This window comes from Tiliqua scincoides, chromosome 2 (genome assembly GCF_035046505.1).
Source record: "Tiliqua scincoides isolate rTilSci1 chromosome 2, rTilSci1.hap2, whole genome shotgun sequence".
Taxonomy (NCBI): Eukaryota; Metazoa; Chordata; class Lepidosauria; order Squamata; family Scincidae; genus Tiliqua; species Tiliqua scincoides.
Genome location: NC_089822.1, coordinates 158150998 through 158172572, shown reverse-complemented (window position 1 = coordinate 158172572; position 21575 = coordinate 158150998). Strand labels below are relative to the sequence as shown.

Genomic DNA, 21575 nt, shown 5'->3' with positions numbered 1-21575 from the left:
CTTTGAACAAGTACAAAGTTCCTTTTCCACAGCACTGAGTCACCACAGCCATCCCCACAGAGTTGAGAGACAGCCAGGTTTCCATGTGTAGGATGGGGGTGAACATCTTCTCAGCAAACTTGCATCCCAGAACACCCCCCCCCCCAGCCCTGACTGGAGAGACAGAAAGGAGTCAAATCAGAGTGCCTTACTGCATGAATAGAAAGAGATGTACACAGGGAAAGGTGTTTGGCTGCACACATAAATAAAATTATCAGTTGATGAGCCATCTCTTTACTCACGGTGTTGAAGACTTTGACTTGGGCATTATTGTTCTTGTGTCTTGCAGCTAAGTCACTAGGTGACAGGTCGATGATGTCCCAGACCCACTTAAGGGGCGTTGAGGAGCCTGAAATGCTGGAGAGAGAAACGCTAGAGGTACGACTGGAAATCCCCACCAAACATCGCTCTGATGAGCAGTCAGCATAAGCATGGTGACCCCATCCTTGCACTTCAGCGAGAACACGGTTCTCGGAGATGAACGCCAGAAACAAGAAGACTGTGTAACGCACATGGCTGCCACAGGCGCAGAGCCATTTTATTGTTCTAAGTCTACAGCAAGTGTAGTCTCTGCCTCTTCCATATAGTGATGCATTGGGGGTAGTGGTGGTAGGAACAAAAGAGAGGGGACAGCACTTCCTTCTGCTGAAACTATTGTTCTGCTAGTTCTGCAGGATATTTGCTTGATTTGTCCAGAAAATTTATTCTTCAATACAAAATTCCCTGTTTAAACTGATGAAAGAGTTGTTTTCATGTGTCCACTTCTTCACAACATCTCTTGTGTTCATATTCAACAGGTGTAATTCCTGGCAATGCATGTTTATCATGATCTTGCAGTTTCATGAGACTTGGCAATTCAGATTTGTTTCCTGACTTGAAATACCATTCAAAAATTGATATGACAGCTTTTTTTCTTGCACTGTACACACAAACTAGCCTTTGTGGAGAGAAGGATTGGTCCCCATTTTTCACTGCATGTGCTGGGCAAGTTAGTGCTGAAAGCATCTGTCCCTTCTGCTGGTCAAAGTGAGTTTGCAGCAATGCATGTTATCCGAAAGGAATGGTGCATACTTACTTCTCTATTTGGCAACCTATGTAAAATTTAAAAGGACTGGAGTTATTGGGTGGCTCACTCCATTCATAGTCACAGTATGCAGCTATGTGAATGAATTATAAAATTCATAAAGCCCAAAATAGCAGAGGAATCTAAGGGAAATATTTGTGGGTTCCACAAAGTGGAGGTCCATTCCTTTCATCTCAAGTATGCGTTTGCACTGATTGGCCTTTTTTCAGTTGGACAAACAACTAATGCCTTTTCTGTGTAGCCAGAACTAACTCCTTTGCAAGTCTTAAGTCATTAGGAAGTCTTTAGGAATTTCAAACCATTCCAAACCAAGTAAATCTTAGGTCAAAAATGTAACGTTTGGTTCTGTGGATATGGCTATGGATCTTTCAGTGCTTAGTTACTAATTCAAAACACAGTCAGTGTAGAGAATTATCATTTATTATTCCATCATAGAAGGGTTGTTGTGCTTGCTGAGGTGCTATCACCCCACTGGAGCTTGAGGACATAGGCCAAATTGTTCTTGGGAGTGGCTGGAGAGGGCACAGTTTGGAAAACTGTACCACCCAAGCTCTTGTGGCTATTTCTGTGGCCACTCTGCCTTCTTCTGATGCCATGGCTGCCATCAAGGTTTAGGCATTTGCCAGAGACCAGCAAAGAGTGGTGATGTCAACACTGCTGCCATTTTTGTTTTATGCAAGAAGCCCAAGTAGTAGCTAGAAACTCACTTTGCTTTTGACTTTCACAGGCACCAGAGCAAAAGAGGCAGGGAAGAGTGTGAGGAGGCATTGCTTTGAAGGGGCTGAATGCTCATGGGAGATGCATACAGGAGTGTCAGTGTAGGTACTGGAGGCAAGCTCTCAATTCCTCACCTTGGAGGGCTCTGTTCAAGCAGCACTGGAGCATGACTTTGCTGCCTGAAGCAGAGCACCACACAACCACTCCCTTTCCCGTTCTCTCTTTTTCTGTTAAAACCACACACTCAATTTCTTCCTTCTTTCAAAACTTCCCCTTCCTGCCTCTCTGTTTGGAAGGGAAAAGGAAAAGCAGTATAATGCCTTCTTGCCTTGACAGGCCACCCAGGGCTGGGGAGTGGGTGGTGCTGTGGTGTCCTTGAAAACTAGCCAAAATGTTGCTGTCTGAACCAGCCCAGTTTAAACCCTGCTTTATAAGGCCAGCGCTCTGTCCAACAGCCTCCCAAATTCTGTAACCAGCCCTACCTGACTACTGGAATGCCATCAGAGCATGCTGGGGTAACCAGGACCCTAGAAGAGGCTGTATCTGGCAATAAGTAGTCACTTTGTCATTATTTCATAAGACCTATTAATGCATCAGGAGGTGTTAGCAGTTTATAGCACAATAGTGATGTGCACCAATCTCCCCCCCCAGCAAATAATTGCATATAGCAATTCACTAACACCAGCAATCAATTTTGCTTAATTGAGATGCTAGTTGGTGAGTCTTATTACAGTGAAGTGAAGCTTTTGATAAAGCATGAGTATGACAGACTGAGGGCCCAATCCTTTGGGGCCTGTGCCGGCCCAGCACTGGCACACAGTGTCACAAACATGCTGTAAGGCATGCCTGCAGTACTTACCACCAGACCAACTTCACCGCTGGCTCAGTGTGAGCTTGCGCTGAGCCAGCAGTGGGTGCAGGAGCAATGACCTCTGCCCAGAGCTCCCAGCAGGTACCAGTAGCAGACTGTTAAATAGGGGCAGGGGGAAGCATTCCAGGGAGGGTGGGAGGAAGGCATGGCGGGGGACGGAGGGGGATGGGAGGGGGGATAAAGATGGTGGCAGACCCAGTGGCCCACCAAATGCTTCAGGGAGCACAAAAAACAGCAAGAAACAACCTGTGTCCGGGTGCCCTCCCATGTATATGGCATTCCGAGGTAGTCTACTTCTGAAATCAGGCGCTTGCACATTCCTATCATGACTTCTAACCATGATGGACTTTTCCTCCAGAAATTTGTCCAATCTCCTCTTAAAGGCATCTAGGTGAGATACCATCACAACTTCCTGCGGCAAGCAGCTCCACAGACTAATAACACGCTGGGTAAAGAAATATTTTCTTTTTTCTGTCCTAACTCTCCCAACACTCAATTTTAGTGGATGTCCCCTGGTTCTGGTGTTATGTGAGAGGGAAAAGAGCGTCTCTCTATCCACTCTATCCATCCCCTTAATAATTTTGTATGTCTCAATCATGTCCTCCCTCAGGTGCCTCTTTTCTAGATTGAAGAGCCCCAAACACTGTAGACTTTCCTGGAGGTGCGCTAATACAGTAATCATTTTGGTTGCTCTTTTCTGCACTTTTTCCATTTTCATTATATCCTTTTTGAGATGTGGCAACCAGAACTGGATGCAACACTCCAAGTGTGGCCTATCATTGATTTGTACAACGGCATCATAATATTAGCCATCTTATTCTAAATTCCTTTTCTAATAATCCTTTTCTAAGGCATGGAATTTGCCTTCTTCACTGCCGCCACATATTGGATTGACACTTTCATCAAGCTGTCTACCAGGACCCCAAGATCTCTCTCCTGATCTGTCTCAGTCAGCTCAGAACCCATTAGCCTATATGTAAAGTTTTGATTCTTTGCCCCAATGTTCATGACTGCATTTACTTACATTGAAACGCATCTGCCATTTTGCTGCCCATTTTCCACGTTTGGAGAGATCCTTCTGGAGTTCTTCACAGTCTCTTCTGAAGTTTGATGTCGTCCACAAACTTGCATGACTTTACATTTGCTTACATTGAAACGCATCTGCCATTTTGCTGCCCATTTTCCCAGTTTGGAGAGATCTTTCTGGAGCTCTTCACAGTCTCTTCTGGTCTTCACCGCTTGGAAAAGTTTGGCGTTGTCTGCAAACTTGGCCACCTTGCTGCTCTACCCTGTCTCCAGGTCATTTATGAACAGGTAGAATGATGGTATATTATACTGGAGAACATAAGGAAAGCACTGGGGAATACCCAAATGGGTTTTAGAGGTCAACCGTTGCAAATATTTTCAGGACTGCCAGAATTTTGCCATGGTGAAGTACTTCTTCATATCCCATCTAAAGACCTCACTACCACAGGGTGATAAACGGCTTTAGAAACTTAGGCAAGATCATGAGGATTAATTTGCTGTACTTGGTGATTTACCACTTAGCTACTAAGGGCACAAGACCCTTTAGTAAGACCCTGGTAAGAAGGGGGGAAAGTGGCAACTCTACACATGCAAGGATCAATCCATCTGGCACAATAATCTGTTCCCTGTTCCACCATTGCTTGTGGAAAAAGTCTTATGATCTTTTGAATGAATTCAACAAAATTATATCTACAGTCTATATCTAAGCAAGCAACAAGTGTAGCTGTATTGAACTAGGGTGTCCTCGCATTGCTGTTATGAACACATCTGAAGCCATGAATGAACTTACCTGCATTAAAAAGCCATGGCTCCTTCAATAAACCAAAGAATGATGGGTCAGGCAAACATTCTTCAAAGCTGATTCTGTTTCAAAGCAACGTACCTTCCAAGTAACCGTACAGTAAACATGGAAGGGGATTAGCACTGAAGCAACATTCGTTGCAAGTCTCATCTTCATACTTCCTACCCTATCTGGAAGCTTTTGAAAAAAAATCTCTGCCCAAAATATTGATAGTATCAATTTGTTTTGTCCATGTGTAGAACACACACAGGCAGCTATGGTTCACATAGAGAGAGCTTTGGTAGGCATATATTCTTTCAACCTCTTACTGCAGAGGCCACCCTATTACATTTGGATTGCAGGAATCCTTGGCATTTGGTTACTTTCACCAACAGATGCCATACATACTGCTAAACCTGAGCATTCCTAAACATTAAGTGTTCCTAGTGCCCTGGGCCCAAAGAACACTTTGCCCTAATGACCCCAGATGTATTGTTTTGACGGCAGTAGCCTTTAACTATGAATAAGGAAGATTGTATCAAGTATTTATTATTTGGCAAATGTGATATATAATATTTATTTTAAAAATATGTCTACATGTCAGTTTACTATATTTTAAACAATAAACATTTCATATCTTTTTGTTAAAAGAATAAAGCGGATTTCTCTCTCACACACACTTTCTTTCTCGTAGTAGGAAATTTAATGCAAACAATTGTAATTAAAAAGCATATTCTTGAAGAAATCTTTCAGGAGCCCATTGAGATGGAGCCCTCATGGTTTTCAGGGCACTAAAAAAAAACACACCCCCAAAATTGAGTGCTCCTGAATTCCCACAGCTTAGCCTGGTGACTTCAGTATCATTTCACTAATGTGAATTTTTAAATTCCAATAATATTGGAGGGGCACTCACAATGTATGAATTTTCTTTCTAAACTGGAATTTCTTTGAAAGGGGGGTATTGCAATGTGGCTTCCATAGTAAACCCCACGACATTTGAAAGGGAGATGCTTGTGCGTGAACCAGCTAAAGGCATGTCTTTAAGTGTGTGTCTCTTTCATATGATGTTCACCAAGCAGCCCTCTGCTGGATACACTGCCACACATAGTTCTTTTGAATCATGTGAAACAGCCTATATATCATGTCCTGTGACGGGGTTTTCAGAGTTGGACATTCACTGAGTTCCTTTCAGCTCAGACCACAATATATTTTTTTTCCAGTTCTCTGGGACAGGCCCTGAGTCCTTATGCAAATTCTTTGCTCACTACACACTGTGAAGCTCTTTCTGCCAGCGGCTAGGAGAGGGGGGTAAAGGGGGTAATTTGTACTTGGGCCCAGGGTCAAAAGGGGGGCCCAGGAGCCAAAGGAGGGGGCCCAGAAATTTCCTGGAATCAGACATTTTCCTATCTACTGAAACTTGTTGCCCACACGGGATGCTGGGTACAATATCATGACTGGGGATGCTGGGAACACTACCATGATAGGGGATGCTGGGGACACTACTGATGCCACATGGGTGGGTAGACCTGGGCTCCAAAGACTCTTCCAGCTGTCTCTACCGTCCCCTCACCATGCTTCGCCCCTCCCTGCCCCTGTTCTGCCCACCCATCACCACCCTCCCCCACTCTGTTTCACCTTTGCAAAGGAGCCCAAAAGAAACTTGGTACCCCCTGATAAAAATTCCTCTCAGAGGCCCTGCTTTCTGCACTGAATGTAAAACAAGTGTATGTGGTTTTCCCCCAGTCAAATGTGGGAAAGTCTAACTGAAGCATTTTCAATAGCTCTGTTCTTTTCCTGGGGCCTTGCTGTGAGAGGATTGCCAATCTGATGTTGATCAGCCATCTCCTCCATTTTATTCAGAGAATTCCTTTGCACATTACAAGATGTGATGAAAGAGGAAACAGGGTAGCTAACCTAGTGTTAGACTTGAACTTTTCTTGCACCTTGAAAGTTACAAGGCAGCTTTGGGGAACTCACTTTGATTGACCTCAAGAACAGGTCGGAGTATAAACTTAGATCTTAGGGGACTGCTTGGTAAACACCGTAAGAACTTAGATAACCTCTTTTTAAAAAAATTATATTTGCAGGTTTATAGAAGACCCAGAAATCTACAAGACTGCTCAAAGACGAAATACATACAGTATATGCTTTTAGAAAGAACACTATAATCCACTTCTAATAATTTTAGTGTGTATCTCTCTTGAAGGTATTGGAGGGGTATAATACAATTGTGATACACAATACCAGTATTGAAAGTTCCTCCTTTGCACATCGTTATGTAGCTCCAACTCCAGAGATGAAATTAGCTCACATGCCTTTACATACAGGGTTGGGAGGATGCCCATGTTCCCCCTTCACACATACTTTAGTGAAAACACTAGTCACTCTTGCCACTTCCTGTAACGTACAAAAGACCCTAATGTCTCTGTGGTTTCCCATTGGTAACGGCATGTTCCGGTCTGAGTATTACAACAGCACCTGACATGCTCATGAGCTCTTTTGAAATGAGTGGAGGAGCCCATTTTCAAGGAGCAGGGCTTGTGAAGATGTGAGGAGGACAAGACAGAAAAATGAGCACAACAGCAAGACCTAGAGACATTATCTTTAGTCACCAGGGGACTGATTGAAGGGTCATCTTGTTTAATTCTGGAGGCAGGAATTCACGTTGCCAAAGGTAGCTGGTTTTATAGAGCACAGTTGCCTTAACTTTCCCATGTCTGATCAATGGGGGAAATAGTGCCCTGCTGCGACCGGAAGAGCTTCTGCTTGTGGCTGGCACAATTAGGCAGGGGAAAAAAGGCATGTTACAGTTGTTTCCTGCTGGTTAGGGAAGTTGAGCAGAGGCAGAGAAAATGCAGGGGTTGAAATGCATTGTTAATCCCAAGACAATGTAGCCTCAAGCACCAGCAGATTTTCTACCATTTCCAGTACAGATGTGTTTTTCTGTTGTCTGCTTGCCACTTTGACCTCAGCTCTCAAACTTTAGTCACTGGCATCCTTCAGTCTCGGAAGGCTATGGTATTGCGCTCTGAAAAGTGGTTCTGGAACAGCGTCTACTATGGCTGAAAAGGCCAATTTGGGAGTGACAATCCCTTCCACACTGGGAGCAAATGTAGTCTGTCCCTGGTGTGTCTCCCTGGCTATGGGCCTTCCTTCTTTGCCTCTTTGCCTCAGTCTGTTGGGCAAGTGTCTCTTCAAACTGGGAGAGGCCATGCTGCACAGCCTGCCTCCAAGCAGGACGCTCAGAGGCCAAGGTTTCCCACCTGTTGAGGTCCATTCCTAAGTCCTTCAAGTCCCTCTTGCAGATATCCTTGTATCGCAGCTGTGGTCTACCTGTAGGGCGCTTTCCCTGCATGAGTTCTCCATAGAGAAGATCCTTTGCGATCCGGCCATTGCCCATTCTCACGACATGACCAAGCCAACACAGGCATTTTTGTTTCAGCAATGCATACATGCTAGGGATTCCAGCTCATTCCAGGACTGTGTTGTTTGGAACTTTGTCCTGCCAGGTGATACAGAGGATGCGTCCGAGGCAGCGCATGTGGAAAGCGTTCAGTTTCCTCTCCTGTTGTGAGCGGAGAGTCCATGACTTGCTGCAGTGCAGAAGTGTACTCAAGACACAAGCTCTGTAGACCTGGATCTTGGTGCGGTCCGTCAGCTTCTTGTTGGACCAGACTCTCTTTGTGAGTCTGGAAAACGTGGTAGCTGCTTTACCGATGCATTTGTTTAGCTCGGTATTAAGAGAAAGAGTGTCGGAGATCAAACTTTAGGTTCAAACATTTAAATAAGAACTTTGTATTTCAAAATACTCCAACTCGGGAGGCTATGTTGTCATGAATTTGGGTTTATGATTATGAATGCTATCCAGCCAACTCTTTTCTTACATACATCACTAGCTGCTGTTCCAGGAGACCAGTGGCTGTCTCTGAAGGGGCAGGTTGAAGGCTCTGAAATATCCCAAGTCTTGTGAGACACCAAGGGGTCACTTCCACCTGATGGGAGGGCTGATGTATGAATGTAAAGGGAGACCAAAAGGGTTTCTGGCAACTTTTGGAGTAAGACAGAGACTGGAATAGAAGTGAAGAGAGAGAACTAAGGAAGGCTGAAGCACCTTACAAGGTGCATAGTTTGCTCTCCAAGGAATTGATGAAAGCTGATGCTGACTTGTAGGTATGTTCACTTATTTGCTTCCAAGCTAACATCCAGCATGTATACTTATAATCAGTGGTTCCCAATCTTTAGGAGCCTGATGGCAAAAATTGGACTCTTGCAGCTCGATCCTATCAATATCTAAAGTACTTTCCCCTTATTTCAGTAGGACTCGATATACAACCATGTGCAGCCCTATTCTGTTCATGGTTACTTAAATGTAAAATCCATTGAATTGGATGAAACTTGTCAGTTAAGTGTGCATAGGGTTGTGGCTATGGTCACATTTTTAGTACCACTGAAATTTAATCTTAATCTGAACTGCTACAGTAGGTTGACCAACATAGAAAATAAAAAATCAAGATACATTTGGCTAGAGTTGAACGGAAAAATAAAGCCTTGCAGGCTGCAATAAATTTTTTTTTTTTTTTGCAAGAGTGTAGATGTAAGTCAAGGAAGAACAGAACAGAGCAGCCATTTTCTACTGGTGGCCTGTGCCACGTTGGTGAATGGTCTGCAGGTGTGCCATGGACGTTTGAGGGAGGTTAATTTATTGGTAGGGACATTAGGAATGTGAGCTCCCCGCCAGCGTGCCTTGAAAATTGCCAAAAATCTAATGATGTGCCATGAAAATTTTAGTGCCTTGGCCATGTGCTGTGAGATAAAAATGTTGAAGAATCGCTGGAATAGCATATGGTTAGAACACGGAGTCTATCGTAATCAAGACAAAAATCAAATTATCTAAGGCCCAAATAAACTCTAGGAACACTTTTCCTTTAAATAAAAAAAAAGTAATAAGCAAAGCAGCCACTACTCATTTGCATGCTAACTTCAGTGTGTGTATGTTTTAGAGTCTCCAAAATCAAAAGAAGGGGCAAAAGACTGGTTTTCCTTTCAATAGATACATTATTGAAACAAAAATTGCTGTCAGCATTGTATGTGTGTGTGTGGGGGGGGGGAGGAAATCTGACATGTTTAACAGCTCTTCTCCATTGAGGGGCTAACTTGCAATTAGGAATAAAACCAGCACAGATCATATGACCCAAAAATGGAGGGGGGGGGGGAAATGCTTCCAAAATTATGTAAATACACCTTGAATTTCAAGAAACCTTTATGCTACTGCTTATACAATATAATCATAGTTTTCTAAAGAGCACAATAGCCCTTCTCAAATTCCTGTGCTATCCTGGCACAGTCCATAATTGCATGCAGCTCCTGTTGCCTTTCAAAGCACAGTATCAAAGCATGTGTTTAGCAGTGCATTTACTGTATAGGCAGGGGCGTGTATGCAAGAGCCAGTAAGTGTCAGCCTAGTGAGGGGCTAACATGCAAGGTACAGTACTGAAATTGGGAAGAATTTGAGTGATGAGGTCAGGGGAAAGCAGTACAGGAAGAATTTCCTTCAGCGGAATATAGAAATGATGACAGAATATGAGTGCGTTTGGTGCATGCTCTGGCTGGATTAATGCTAGGGATAGACAAAGAATTTGCTTTGTTAAATATCCTATGCATAAGATGCCAACATATAATTGGAGTATTTAGTACAAAAAGGCAGACATAGATATCTGAAACTTGATGCAACAGTAATCCCAGTGTTATTCAAACTGTGCAGCGCGGCTCTTTAGGGAAGCGCCAGGAACTGAAAGGGGAGGCGCGGGGTGTCCTCTCGCAGCGATACAGTCACACCCCTGGGCAGAATATGAGCCCATCTTCTGGCCGTTGTCTGCGCTTTTTTTTAAAGCAGAAGAAACGGAGTTGCTCAGCTGCGAGAGTGGCTGCTGCTGCCCCGCCCTCTTCTGAGCATGCTCAGCTTGCAGTCCTTAACCCTCGCTGATCCTTCTCTGGTTGGTTCCTAGTTTCCAGCCTGGGATCACTTCTCATCAAAGTGAAATCTCTCTTTTCAACCCACTCCCCCTTCCACTCCCCCCTTTCGATCTCCAAACCTTCCCGCTTTCCTCGCCCTCCCCAAATAAAACGCTTCCTATTTTGCCAGTCACCAGGGGTGACTTACTTCTGAGTAGACATGCATAGGCTTGAGCTGTGCATCTCCTAGTATAGGAGACAAATCAGCTTCCTAACCAAACCCTTCTCAGCTCTGATATATTTTCATTTAATTAATAAAGGGTTCAATCCTATCCAAGGAGAATGGGAGAAATGACTAGTTGGATTGGGGTCCACAGGGGTGTGTGTGTGTGTGTGTGTGTGTGTGTGAGTGATGTTGGTCAGACTGGTTGTTCAGAAAGTTCATTTGATAACAATTGCCTGAAAACAATTCTATTGGTATGCTTACAAAGTTTAAAAAAATGAGTCCTCCTGGACCAGACAAAATCCACCTACTCCAGCATCCTGTCTCCAACAGTGATCAGCAGCTGATCATTTATAAAGCATGTATATTGCTGTGTATTAATATATTTTTAAGATCTGCATTTAATTAATGATATGATTAATATAATTAATATTAATATAGTTAATATATATTTAATATTATATTATAATAAATATAATATTATATTTAATATAGTTAATATTTATGGCCACTTCCTGTTTAATGATGTCATTTCCAGCCCTCAGGAACATGATGGAGTCATGGCCAAAAGCCATGGGGGTCAAGGGAGCCACTGGTCAGAAAAGTTTTGAGTACCACTGGGTTATCCTTAGATATAAAGACCAAAGAAAGGATCAGGAAAAATAGATTGGAGGAGGTGGCACTTTACATCTTGAAGACAGATGTTTCCATGCTTGAAGACTTAGATCAGATGCTTCCATGCTTCATGGTGACAGCAATTGAAAGGGCAGGGTCCTCTTTACTCAGCCTAAACTGACGCTCCTCTGCCCAGGTTCCTTAAGCAGTGACAGCATTCCATTGCTTCAAGATGGTGGGTCTACCTGAATGGCCCAGGCTTGTATCTCTTCTCCATGTCATTTGGTCAGGTCTGACTCTCACTTTTCTGACTGTCCTTGATAACACGTCTATTATATCTTCTCCTCAGGCTCTTGTACCTGACACTGCTTCCTTCTTGCAGGAACCTTCAAGTTAAGGTCACAGGCGGCTCTTCCTTCACCCTGTGGCAGCTGGGCCTTGTTCTTCTTGTGCTGGTTGCTGAACCATCTTAATAACTCTTTCTATGCTGGGGCAGGTTGGCTCCAGAGAACCAGCTCGCACCATGATAACAGAAACACAAGTAGAATGCGTGTGGCAGGAAGTGCAGCCTGGAGGTTGAGTTATTACCTTGCCTGAAAAAGCTTTGCAGGGCCCTCTCAGGTCTCACCTTCAATGGGTGACTGGAAGTCACTGGCAAGTGATGAAGGAACGTGGAGTCAGTTGACAAGAAATAGATAACAACCTGAGAACCAGCCTGAAGCATGTTTTGCAGCTGCTTGTGGAAGCTTGGAAAGTGCCAGAGCTGTGCAGCCAGGACTGCATTATGAAGGAAAACATCTGGAGAAATGAAGGGTCCTTTGAATATCTCTTGTAAAAACTCCATTGGGAAAAAGGGGGCTTATGGTCAGCCTGTGGATGTCAACCACCTGGAGTGTGAGACTCAAGTCTACAAGTAAGGCGGTATATAAATACTGTAATAATAATGTACTTCTCCAGTTAGGAATTCCATAGAAACATTCAGTAAGCAAGCATAAAGGAAGCTAAAAAGGGCAAGAGAGCTTCCTTTAAAAAGTGACAGCCCTGCTCAAATGAGGGAAATGAAAAAGGGCACATATTCTGCCTGAACAAATAAGAGCTTATAAGGCAAGAGGAAAAAAAGAAAAATACTCAGAGGAACATATTGCTAGAAACATTAAGACACACTACAAACCTCAAACCTCAACTATATCAGAAGCAGGAAACCAACTGGGGGGAGGCAATCTAGTGGGGCATGGCATGGCGCAATCCTCTTCCTCATACAGCCCCATGAAATAAAACAGGAAGTGTGGGGTGCATTGGGAGCATTCACTGCATATCCCACACTTATTTCAAGAAACCACAAGAGGAAGGAATGAGAGATGGGGATCGGGGAGGACTGCTGCCTCTGGATCTGGTTCCTGTTTGTTAAAAGTGAGCAGGAAGTGGATGGGAACAGCTCTTTCTGCAGTGGGCTGGAAGGAGGCAGCAACAGACTTGGGGTAAAAGGCACCCCAAGTCTGTTTGCCGGGCAAAGTGCGTTGTATCATTCACGTCATGCAAGGGAGTGGGCGGGGGGTTTCAGGGCGCTGCAAGGTTGCTATAGGTACCAATAAATGTCCTATTTAGGAAACCTATTTAAAGACAACACCCAGACCCAAACAAATGACCAAACAGCAGGTCAGATACAAGGAGGAAGCTTATTTCGTTACAGTAGTTTATCCGGAAGAATGGTAGAGTTGGAGAGTTTGTCAGTGTTTTGAAAGTAGAATGACTTTGCCTTCCTATAAGTTTTCATATTTGCTGGCTTTTATGAATGGGGAACAAACGTTACTGAGAATCTATAGACCTTAAACAGTTGTGTTGCACAGTTTATTGTGGAACTGAAGACAAGTGAAAGGAAGCTGCTTTTTAAAATTCTTATTTCTGGCAATATTCCATACGTCCCTCTCTTGCCTTTCCCAATTCTAAACAATGCAAGATTGGCCCTGACTCTGACAAGAGCTGTCCCGAGGAACAACTCTCCCCTCTCCACAAAGTAAAAAGGAGCCAGATGTTCACTGCAGGAGCCAAACCACTCAGTATCTTCTGGATCAAAAGGTGATAAGAAGGTTTATAGAAGCCATTCATTGTACAACAGAGACAAGAATATTGCACTGTCTCTACTACGGCTTCCCTGCCCTTCATTGGTCTGTGTCTAACAACATGGTTCATCTGATAAAATAAGCCATTGCAGAAGAATGTGTTTGTGTACACAAACAAGGGGACTGTTTGGGGAAACACAGAGGGTGTGAGAAGCCTTGCATATAGTCCTACACTGGTGCTGTAGCCACATGGCTAAAAGCATGAGTCTGGAAGGTTTGAGGCAAACCTCACCTCAGCCATAAATTCATAAAATACCAAGCCTTCTTGTCTCAGTTTTTGCCTCCCTTGCCTGAAGTATGGGATAATACCCACCTTTCTTACACAACTGTTATGCAGCCATTTTAGCAGGCATGCTCTGCGATCCTTATTTTTTATCCTAACACCTTGGTGAAGAAACAGCCCATGCCATAGATGGGAAAGCAAGTCTAAGAGAAGCAGATATGTACAAATACCAGTACAACACATACGTGCAACAGCAAAGTATGACACAACACAACAATTTTGTGCATCAGAATACAAGTAGAAACCTGCCACTTTCTCATTCAGCTCTCAGGAATACTGAGGAAGGAAAAGCTGTTTTTAAAACCCACCTAGGCCTTTTGTATGGAATATAATTAACATCTATGTCTCCTGTCTTATAAAGAGCAGGGATTCCATAGCTGGCTCTGGCATGCTGTTCACACACACACACACACACAGTCTGTGAGAAAATGCTTCTGCATACATTCAGGTGAAATGAATGAATAAAAATCCATATTTCTATTAATCTAGAGCAGTGTTTCTCAAACTGTGAGTTGGGACCCACTAGAAGGGTCGCAAGCCAATTTCAGGCGGGTCCACATTCATTTCAATATTTTACTTTTAATATATTAGACTTGATGCTACCCTGGCATGTGACTGCATTTGGGGAAATGTTACAGACCTGTACTTTTAACAAAGGGCTATGTATATTCTTGCAACAATGACAGTAAATGGGACTTACTCCTAGGTAGGTGTGGGTAGGATTGTAGCCTAGGATTGTTAAAAATTTTCCTGATTGATGTCACAGCCAGTCATGACACCACTTCTGGTGGGTCCTGACAAATTCTCATTCTAAGAAGTGGGTCCCAGTGCTAAATGTGTGAGAACCACTGATCTAGAAACACAAGTTTAAGAATGCATGAATTCATGTTCTTATGCACCGTCTGTGCAGAACACTTGTTTACTGATGCTTTGCATTGGGGTAGAATCTAATCTGTACACAGTGGCAGTCTGAACTGCACATGGGAATATTTGAGTGTATTGCATCTAAAAGGGCTGATTCATAGAGTTTCTTGGGGGGGGGGAATCAGTCATTTATTAAAATGTTTTATTTTTCTAAAAAGGAGAAAATTGTAAATAAAACTTAAACAAAAACATGAAAAGCATTAGGGAAAAAACCCACAGATATTTCTTCAATTGGGATGGTACAAAACTATCAGGAACAAAAGAATTTCCAAATAATTAAATTCTGCTCCTGTTGGTGCAGCCTTGTTTCTCTACGAACTGGCTGAAAAAAGCCAGCCCTCTCTTTTTTATTCAAGTAGGAAAATGCCTCATAGGTGAACATTTTTAGCATGTATTGACACACAGTTTAGAAGATTGTGTTTATAACATTTGGAACATTTAAGTGCAGAAGAAAGTTCTTGCTTGGCCACAACTCTGTGTCTACACGTATTAGTATGTGTCTACCATACCCTTCTACAAATATAACATGATGGAGTGTTAAGGAACTACAATTGCCAGTTTAGTTAACTAGAGAGCCAAAATCTGTTGTGTTTGCTGTGTTTGGCTTAGGTGTGTTTCCAAATGCAGCTTTAAGCTAGAGAAGTCAGCTGTGTGAGTGGCAAGTTCAGGTGGCCAGCGGGTGCATGGTCAGATTGATTTTCAGTCTGTAACTTTTTCCACACAGCTCATTGAAGGTTGAAATCTGAACTGGACATGCGATGAAGCAATCGGGCAATTTGCCACACAGCTGGCTGCAAGGCACATCTCAGCTGCAAACATCAATAGATGGTTGAGAAACTAAATGCAGAATTCCTGTTTCATTCATAAGGAAGCACAGAAAAAGTGGGGGGAGGGGAATCCAGCTGAACCATCTTGCCAGATTCCTAGAGGGTGCTTAATGGGTAACTTGTGAGGTGATCATGACTCCCTTAATTCAGGAATGAGCAACTAGCTGCCCATAAACTACAGGCTTCTATCTTATCTAATTCACTTCCAAACTGAGTGCAAAATGTTCCAGTTTAGCATATTTATGTGTAAGTAAAAATAGCTGAATGGACAGAGAGTGTGTGTGTGTGTGTGTGTGTGTGTGTGTATATATATATATATATATATGAATGGACAATCTCTGTCGGTAAAGATGGCGAAATCAGACTAGGTACTGTCCTCTTTCCCAAGTACACATAAGGCTGCCTTTTTCCTCAGTGTCTCCTTTAGAAAGTGCTATCTTATGCAACCAGTCACACCTACTCACACTGTTTCACATTGTGGCAACTGCAGCTTTTGCTCCACCTGAGTTTACTTTTAGCCATGCTGCAATGACTCAAAACAGTCTCATGACCTCTGCATGCATCTAATTTTGCCCTTGATCGCAACTGTCGCTTTAATCCTTGGCTATAATCTCTGATGCATGCAGAGGACTACAATTGCCTGCCAGTGGTCACATGCGTGCCTCAGCCTACAGGAGTGCAGCTAAAGAATCAGTAGGAACTGTGGCTTGACATAGTCATGTGAATGAATCTTAATTGAACACTTAGAGGCTGGGTTAATCTACTCTTCAGTTACCCACCCTATGCAGCTTTTATGTATTATAGCAGAGGGGGCCTCAGTATACAGCAAGGCAAAGAATGCATTCCCACTCCTGCTGTTGTGCCTTGCTCTTGACAGACAGCCCCAGACAAATAGCTCAGAAGAGACCCAGAGCACGCTGTAGAAGGGTTAATCCATCGTCAAGGCGCAGGGCTTATGAATGAGCAGAGCACTTTGGGTTCTTCCTGCTGTCAGCCTCCATTGCTTCTGGAACAGAGCAGCCATTCAGCGTGCCGAGGGTGGAAAGGCGGCAAAAGAACCCTGTGAACTGGCCTATTCATTGCAGCTCTCCATATTCCCCACAGCATTGCTACATTAAATACCTGAGCACATCCACTCCTGAAGCGAGAAAGAAAAAACAGCCATTGCAGAATCAAACAAATCCCAGCCTATGAGAGGGCAACATGCAGCCCAGAGCTGTAGAGGCCTCCTTGCAAAGAGGACAGCAAATGTTTTCCATGTATATTAAAAGAAACCCTTTCCATTTCTTGGGAGCGTGCATGAACGGCTGCATCTCACCCAGGCTGTTGCTGCATTTACAGAGATCTTAAGTATTTGAAGGGCTCATCCAGGCAGCCAGGAAATACAGGCCCAAGCATATGTTAGCATTCAACGCAAGAGTCTTGCAATTCCCCATTGAACGATGAGCACAGTGCTTTCCGAAGGGCAGATGTGGAGCTTTTTCAAAGATCAGGGCAACTGATTTGACACCATGCCCTGAACATGGGCAATCCCTCCCTCTGATAGAGAGGGAGGAGGGCGCAGCTTTTAAATGACATACATGTAGAATGGAAAATAAGCTGTGACATAGCCAAATATTGCAGCAGTGGAAAGGGGGCAGCCAGGATTGTGTTTTCTTTGTCTAAGGCAGGGGTGCCCAAACTCCAGCCTGGGGGCCTTTTGCAGCCCTTGGGGACTCCCAATCCAGGCCACAGGGAGCCCCCAGTCTCAAATGAAGCTCTGACCCTCTGGAGACTTGCTGGAAACTGCGCTGGCACGACGCAACTGCTCTTGGTGTGAGGGCAGCTCTTCAACCTCTCACATGAGCTGTGGGACAAGGGCTCCCTCCATTGCTTGCTGTTTCACGTCTGTGATGCAGCAGTGACAGCAAAGGAAAGGCTGGCTTTGCTTTGTGCAAGGCCTTTTATAAGACCTTGAGCTATTGCAAGACCTTCATGCATTCATATAAGTTCAACCTCTAATATAGTCATTTATGTAAATTTGAAATGTAAATTAATTTTTTTTCCTGGCCCCCAACACAGTGTCACAGAGATAATGTGGCCCTCGTGCCAAAAGTTTGGACACCCCTGGTCTAAGGGACAAAATGAATGCTTCTAAGCTAGAATGCTTCTAAGGTAGACAATACAATCAGAGTTTTAAGTCAGACAGCAGTACTGAATGGCCTAAGGTAAGAAGAGCTTTGTCACTCATTACTCATTACTCAGCATAGGTCAGCCATTTTCAACCACTGTGCTGTGGCACTGTGCTGTGGCACACTGGGGACAAGAATGGTCCCCAAGTGTGCCACGGGAATTTGGGAGAGGGTCATTTATCAATAGCACCATTGGGGGATGTGAGCCCCCATTGACAGCACAGTGTGCCTTGTCAATTGTCAAAAAGCTGATGGTGTGCCTTGACCATTTTAGTGCCTTGACCATTTGACTGGCCTTGCCAGTGTGCCATGAGATGAAAAAGGTTGAAAATCACTGGCATTTGTGCCTTGCCCATTTTAGTGCCTTGCTAGTGTGCCATGAGATGAAAAAGGTTGAAAATCACTGGCATAGGTACTATCCAATACAACTGTAACAGAATGTGATTATTATTGCAATTAGTGTGCTAGTTTTTGGGGGATGGTGGTGGCATTCATGCTAGTAGCCTGCTGTTCCCTGTTTTAACCCCAGCAAAAAAAGAAAAAAAGAAAAAAGCCAGAAGAGTGTTTAAAGTGCTTTGGATCTTTGAAACAAGTGGTCATGGAGCCAGGATCAATAAAATATGGCACTGGGGTTATTGTACCACCTTGGTTCTGGCAGCTGCCATAATTTATGATGTCCTAATGCTAGACATTTAAGGAGAAAAATGTATTTTTGCAGAAATTCTGGAGAGGGGCCTGAAATAGAATACACCATCACACACAAAGCTGGAGACTGCCAAGTTAGGACTATTGCTAAGTCTACAGGGACGTTATAAAACTTGCAAACTGCCTACTGGTCCTGACCAACCAAAATATATCTTAATCCTCAGGTCTCATTTAAAACAAAAGGCTAATTCATGCAGCCATGCAGATTTTGTTGTCAAGTTGATGACTCACAGCTAAGTGAGTGTACCAATTTCATTGTAAAAGGATTGTGCTTGAGGCGATATGTATGTTGTCTGTAGGTGCTTAATCTCCAGTGATTCATTCAGCAGAGGCAAGTCACCAAGTGAGGAACATGCATGTCTGAACAGTCTCAGGGAGGGGGACCCTACATTTGACTTCCTAATAAATGTTTCCAGTAACTGCAGAGGCATTTGCATCACCACAGACAAAATGAGATCATCCTTTGTGAATGGCGCCTGGAGGGTCAAATGACAGGTTACATTAAGAGCATGTGTTTGTGGCTTGGTTTTCCCCCCCAAACAGAAGTGGGGAGGGGGTACCGATTCAGATTAGGACTATGGTGCAGGGAGAGAAAGACTTTAATTTTTTACCTTGATCACAGTCCCAATCTGGATCTCCCCCAGTGGCTGCCATTTGCCCTGGAGGACAGGTCCCACTGGCACCAATGGGAAATTTTCTCTCTTATGGTATCCACGGAGAAGGCAGATCTCAGTTCGACCATGGCAGAGACAAAGTGTTTTACACTATGCCATATTCCCAACTGAGATCATCCCATGGCTCTCATTCGAAACAAGCACGCACATTTGCCTTAGTGACATGTTTAACGTAATGTATAGTTTGACCTTGAAACACAAACTCAGATCTATACTTGTGGCTTTGAGTATTCAGGATCAGGGCCACTTCGTACCAAATGACCCAGAATCAGGAACTCAGGCCTATTTCAAGAAGTGTTGTGGTGAGAGGCCTAGGGGGATACAGAATTATTGTAAAACAGCCTGACAAGTCAAGGTAGCCTAATATGTTCACATATTTAATATGAATGCTTTTTTAAAAAGTGATATTTTATTTGAAAAGTGCCTTGTGCCTGACACCTATCTCAATGTCTTTGCACTCACTGGCCATTACATTCAAAGGAAGGAACACATTTACTGAAGTCAAGAGCAGTTGAATAGACAACTGCTTGTAGCCATTTCCTTATGCTTCCATAAGTTAAAAGGTTAGAGACTGCACTCCCCCATGAAAACTGAAAATTCCAGGCCAGGGCATAAACCTAAGACATTCTGGTAGCCAGTATTATGCTGAAGAGCATTAAAACAATGCTAGCTCAGACCAAGTATCTGGTTAATCCAGCACCGTGAATCAGCAGCCAGCAGATACCTCTGAAAGCTCACAAGAAAGTTCTGAAGGCTCCCTCTGTTGACTTCCCCCCGGAACCTAGTACTGAGCGGTATATTGTTTTAGAACATGGTGCTTCTGCTAGTTCTTGCTCTACTTGCTGCTAACAGTCATAGACAGATCTACCCTTCATGCATTTGTCAAAATTGTTTTAAAATGCTATTTTATGACATTTGCTTTTTCTGGAGATTTGCCAGAGCCCCAGCTTAAATACTTTTTGGAAGAAATAGAACATCCTATCTGGACAGACAGCTGGTGATTGGGACAGGATTATTTCATACTGTATTTTTATTTGCTGATTTCTGCACATTCTCAATAGCATTGCTACTCACCATGAGGTTCTCAAATAGGCAGGGAATTATCAGGAACTGGTACCTTGTGCAAAAAGTTGAATTCCTGTGCATTTCTTAGAACCTATTTTGTGTGTAGCAAGAAGAGGAGCAAAGTTAGCTGAAGCAATCCAATTGAGACAGTGAGGTTGTGCAACAAGAGAGGTCTCATCCATATAAGGACATAGGCAGCAGCATCTGCCAAGCAACTAGCAAGCAGGTGCAACCCCAGATCCCTGGGCTATGTAAGCCAACTGGGGCTGGGTTTCTGAGGTCCTGTGGAAGTGATAGCATTTTGCACCAGAGTTGAAGGTGTCACCAGCTCAATCATTTGAGTCACTGGCTGCTTCACACCTCTCCCAGTTTCCCATGGGTTGACATTCTGCAAGGCTATTTTCAGATGCGTTCTCAAAGCACAGCCAAGATGCCAGCTTATTTGTCAGGTTTTCCCCCCCCCCTTTCCCCACTTTGTACCTGAATTACTGAGCAAGCACACAGTCAAGATTTTCAGGGGATTATGGCATACAAGCCAGCTTCAGTTAGGATAGGAACATTGAGGTCCAACCAGTATCCTTTCCTCCAAAGCATGAGGTTATCAGGCGAACTATGTTTATATAGCAAGGCATTCGGGGATGAATCCCTTATCACTTGTTGCCACAACAACATAACTCAGCAGAAGTGGGAGAAGCAGATCCTTCATGGCTGTGCCATGCAAAACAAATTCCATACACAGATCTGTTGTCCGCCCAGAGTACAAAAACAAAAGGGAATACAACAAAACACTCTGCACTTATATTGCGCTTTGGGGTGCTCTCTGTTCTCAGGAATGCTTGTGTTAACAGCTCTAAATGGCATGGTTATCATTATCTCTGTACTGAAAAGAGGCGAGGGCGATGTTACGAGCAGTGACTTGAGCAGTGACTAACCAAACTACCATCTTGGGAGATCCTGGTAGAAGTGAAATCTGAACCAGGAAGGTTCTGGTTCACTGCTGTCTCCAGACCATCATGACAGAGTAGACTAACTTCTAGACTGGAACCAGAGACCACCTTCCTAAACAGGGCCTACTACAATGAGGAACAAGACATTGAAAAACTAGAATGTCTTTTTTTTTTTTTGCAAGTCACCTAGCACAGAAGTGCAGAATAGATGCAAAATCCAAGGCACACTTTCTTCCTTTTTAAAAGACTTTCTTCTTTTTAACCATTCAGCCTCAGTTATGAAACCCAAAGCATACAGCTTTACACTTTTTATTTAGTCTCCTCTTCCTACTTCAGGCCATAACATCAGCCAGGTCAAGCTGCTTAACATGCCCGATCTTTATCTGTATATTGACAATGCCTCTGACTGTGGCGCCATCAGCAAAGTTAATTAAAACTCTATTGCCATTACCTAGGTTACTACCCAGCGCATTTCCTAACATGGTTCCCATGACTAACCTTTGAAGAATGCCACTTGCTGCTTATCTCTAACATTAAACTCTTTGTTCCCT

At 43.6% G+C, this 21575-nt stretch overlaps 1 protein-coding gene and 1 long non-coding RNA gene across 9 annotated transcripts in view; one reads left to right on the top strand and one right to left on the bottom strand.

Moving 5' to 3' along the window:
- The window catches only part of QRICH2 (glutamine rich 2), a 52912-nt gene extending 52075 nt beyond the window's left edge, over positions 1–837 (top strand). For 3 of the 8 annotated variants that reach the window (XM_066615092.1, XM_066615093.1, XM_066615091.1), the window contains one exon: positions 329–837. In XM_066615092.1, coding sequence (XP_066471189.1) covers positions 329–468 — 140 coding nt within the window. In that variant the 3' untranslated portion in view covers positions 469–837. The remainder of the gene's footprint in view (positions 1–328) is intronic. The other 5 variants (XM_066615094.1, XM_066615097.1, XM_066615101.1 and 2 more) reach the window with 3 other exon arrangements.
- The window catches only part of LOC136640174 (uncharacterized), a 32824-nt gene extending 12174 nt beyond the window's left edge, over positions 1–20650 (bottom strand). Inside the window, exons 1-2 of the long non-coding RNA XR_010793774.1 lie at positions 20558–20650; positions 20087–20168 (exon numbers count right to left, since the gene is read on the bottom strand). This is a non-coding gene — a long non-coding RNA (uncharacterized lncRNA). The remainder of the gene's footprint in view (positions 1–20086; positions 20169–20557) is intronic.
- Between the last annotated feature and the right edge of the window lie 925 nt (positions 20651–21575).